At 29.2% G+C, this 3,365-nt stretch overlaps 1 protein-coding gene across 1 annotated transcript; it reads left to right on the top strand.

Annotated features, from left to right (window-relative positions):
- The first annotated feature begins 1,187 nt into the window (after positions 1-1,187).
- LOC103310621 (zinc finger BED domain-containing protein 1-like) lies at positions 1,188-2,121 on the top strand. The gene is made up of 2 exons (XM_008189442.3): positions 1,188-1,713; positions 1,787-2,121. The coding sequence occupies exons 1-2, from the start codon at positions 1,188-1,190 to the stop codon at positions 2,119-2,121; spliced, it is 861 nt and encodes a 286-aa protein (XP_008187664.1).
- Positions 2,122-3,365: the final 1,244 nt, after the last annotated feature.

Raw genomic sequence — 3,365 nt, 5'->3', positions numbered from 1 at the left:
CGTCCTAAATTTGATTTTTAACTTAGAAAAATTATTAATATAATTATTATAATAAAATTTCAAAACCAATAAAAAAAAATATTTATATTAAAACATATGTATATATTTTTAAATGACTATGACCATGTAAACTCTTTTTTTTAAAACATTTATACTTTTTGAAATAATGAGTATTCAATGATAAAAGAAACGCCCGGTTTATTGTATATTTATATAAGTAAAATTAAACAACCATGACTTTTCATGCTTTTCTCAGTAAAAGACAAGAAAAAATGGTAACGACGGTTTAAAATGTCTGTACACCCAGTTGTATAGACTTTACTGAATATGCGTGGTGTTAGGCCGTAGCATTCTAGACGACCATAAACTTTTAACCGGGTGAAACGCGGCCTTTGACATATTATACTATAGTAAAAAGATATTATTGATTCTGTGAATAATATCTCTAATTGTTAATTACTAACTTATGTAAGCAAGGTCAACGAAAAAACTCTGTATGCATACCTAATTTAGTATAAAGAGTGAGTCACTAAACATACCAATTATTTCATAGTTGTTAATTAAAACTCCATTAGCGTGTTGTATGTAAATTATTATTTTTATTTATTATACATAGGTATTATATCTCCATTTATATTATTTATATCTACATTCTTCAAAACCTTTTACTTATTAGACAGATAATATTAAACTCTTGGTTTTGAATTCTTGAGAAATGTTTGGGTATTTTATTTGTTTATCAATTTTTAAAACTGGTTAAATAATTTAATCAATTAGTTTGTTATTGAAATATTATCTTTTGAACATTAAATAACTGCTGCTATTTTTACCTCCATCTTGAATCGCTAACTGGTTGCTTGATCCATTTGTTTTTGCTTTCATCAATTACCTTGTGTACTAACTACCTAGTTACCTACCACTTTCTATTTTTATTATGTATCATTTGATACAATTGTTGATATAATTTCTCAAATTTGTATCAAATTGATTTATTGAACTAGGAAATTGTACTATTTAAATTTCATAGAAAATTAGAAAATTATTTTGAGGTATTGTTGCCATGTTTATAGTATTTTCAAACTTTGTTTTTAGTACCATAGTAATACATTACTTCAATGAAAACTTAATGTAAGTTTATACGTGTAATCTGCAATCTGTATGAACCTCTCAAAACATTGGGAGAACATATGAGTTCTGAACAAGTAGTGACAGCTTCTTCAATATGGCCCATTTATTTAAAGCTTAAAGAATCTATACTTAAAAACAACAGTAACCCAAGATATACATGTGATCTTACGCAAGGTGAAGATCATGGTAATTATGGTAATACCGAAGATCTTTTTCAAACTCCATCTCAATGTACCTTGTCAACTGGTGAAATAACCTCTTACCTCAATACTAATGAAGTTGATGCTAACAACAGTGATGAAGACAACTATGCAGGTGTCAGTAGTGATACCTCCTCAGACACAATGTTGAATCACTTAGAAGGTCACATAAAAACAGCAATTAAAACACCACTTTTTAAACGGTATGATAGTAATCAAGCAAGACAAATTTTACAAAAAATAAGTTTTCTAGATCCAAGATACAGAAGTCATTACATTGAATCACCTCAAAAAGATTTAATTATAAGTTTAATTAAACAAGAAATGGACGACATTGGACACCAAGCAGAAGTTGATGAGCACTACAAAAACACAAACACTAGCGGTTAGTCTAATAATTATTGAAATAATAAACAAAATGTATAACTAATTTTGACTGAATGCTTACAATATTATAGGATTGGCTGCATTTTTGGGAAACCTTTCAAGTATACATGTTGAAACAAATACAGTACAAGATTTGAATCAAAAAGAACTTGAAAAATATTTATCATTGCCAAGTGTTGGTTTAAATTGTAATCCCTTACAATGGTGGAAAACGTTTCAGTCCGAATTTCCCACGGTGGCAAAGTTGGCTACAAATTACTTGTGTATACAAGGCACAAGTGTGCCAAGCGAACGCATTTTTAGTTGTACTGGCAATGTCATTACTGATCACCGATCCTCACTGTCTCCAGACCATGCTGAAGAGCTAATTTTTTTATCCATGAATGCTAAGTTTGTTTCCAAGTGATGACTTATAGAGCATTTCATAATTCTATATAATAATTATAACTGCCGTTATATTGTTTAAAAAAAAAAAAAAATATTATACTTTCGCAAGACGCGACGTTATTATATAAGTTAGACTAACTTAGTTAGTTTTAATAATTTTTTTTATTTATATTAATAATTATGACAATTATGTTAATATTAAATATATTTTATTCATTTATCTAAAACCTATTTTTATAACTTGATTTTCTGGTGAACTGTTCATATACCTACCTGGTAAACAGCACATATTTGTTTATGTTCTGTATTGAATATACTAATATTTTTTAAGTACTAACTGCAATAGTGACATGGGACAGTCAGTAATAATTTAATAAATTGATCAACTGTTTTTAGATTATTATCAGGTTTATTTTTACCATGTTCATTTGATTGCTGAATCGGTATATCAGTATTTAATTTGTTAATGTAATATTAAGTCTTTAAAATAAATTATTGACAAATGTTTATTATAAGACATCAGCAGAAAATAAGAATTTGGTTAAGTTAATTTAACAGTAGTAGAACTTGAGTACCTTATCTACCATTGAGGCAGGCTATGTTGCTCCAAATTGTTTTATAGGTATCTCGGCGTCATGGATGCATTGCAAAAGCGGCAGGTCAACTAGTCTATGGCAGGGGTGGCCAACTTGTGGCTCTCGTTATAGTCACTACTCACATATGGCACTTGTTTTATTAACAAAAACCAACATTTATTATTTATTATGATGAATTTAATTTTTGGCTCTTGATGTATTTTTGCATTTTAATTTATGTTACCATGTTAGCCACCGCTTGTCTATTGACTATTGACCAGGTAATGACCGTTAAAAAAAACCACTTGTGTTACTAGTTAGGTGCTTATGAAACTAGTTGTTTATTCATGAAACGATATTATATATTAAAGTAAAACATGTTGGTACCTACTCGATTTTATTTATTATTTTGGTTTTTTGCTACCGAATCATTACGGTTTTTCGGTATACCGAAGATTTCGGTTTTTCGGTATACCGAATTATTTCGGTTTTTACGGTATACCGTTTCAAACCGGTATTGAAATCAATACCGTAATACCGGTAAAATTTCAATACCGTCAGCCCTAATTAACTGTGGCCAGGTCTTCCCTAAGAAACAGATGAAACCATGAGCATACTTCCAGTCATTGCAAGTGCAATAATATCAATATTGCATACAATTTACTTTTAGCGAACTGTTGCTGAAACA

This window comes from Acyrthosiphon pisum, chromosome X (assembly GCF_005508785.2).
Source record: "Acyrthosiphon pisum isolate AL4f chromosome X, pea_aphid_22Mar2018_4r6ur, whole genome shotgun sequence".
In the NCBI taxonomy this organism is placed as follows: domain Eukaryota; kingdom Metazoa; phylum Arthropoda; class Insecta; order Hemiptera; family Aphididae; genus Acyrthosiphon; species Acyrthosiphon pisum.
The sequence above is the reverse complement of the archived record's forward strand: the minus strand, read 5'-3'. Positions and strand labels throughout refer to the sequence as shown.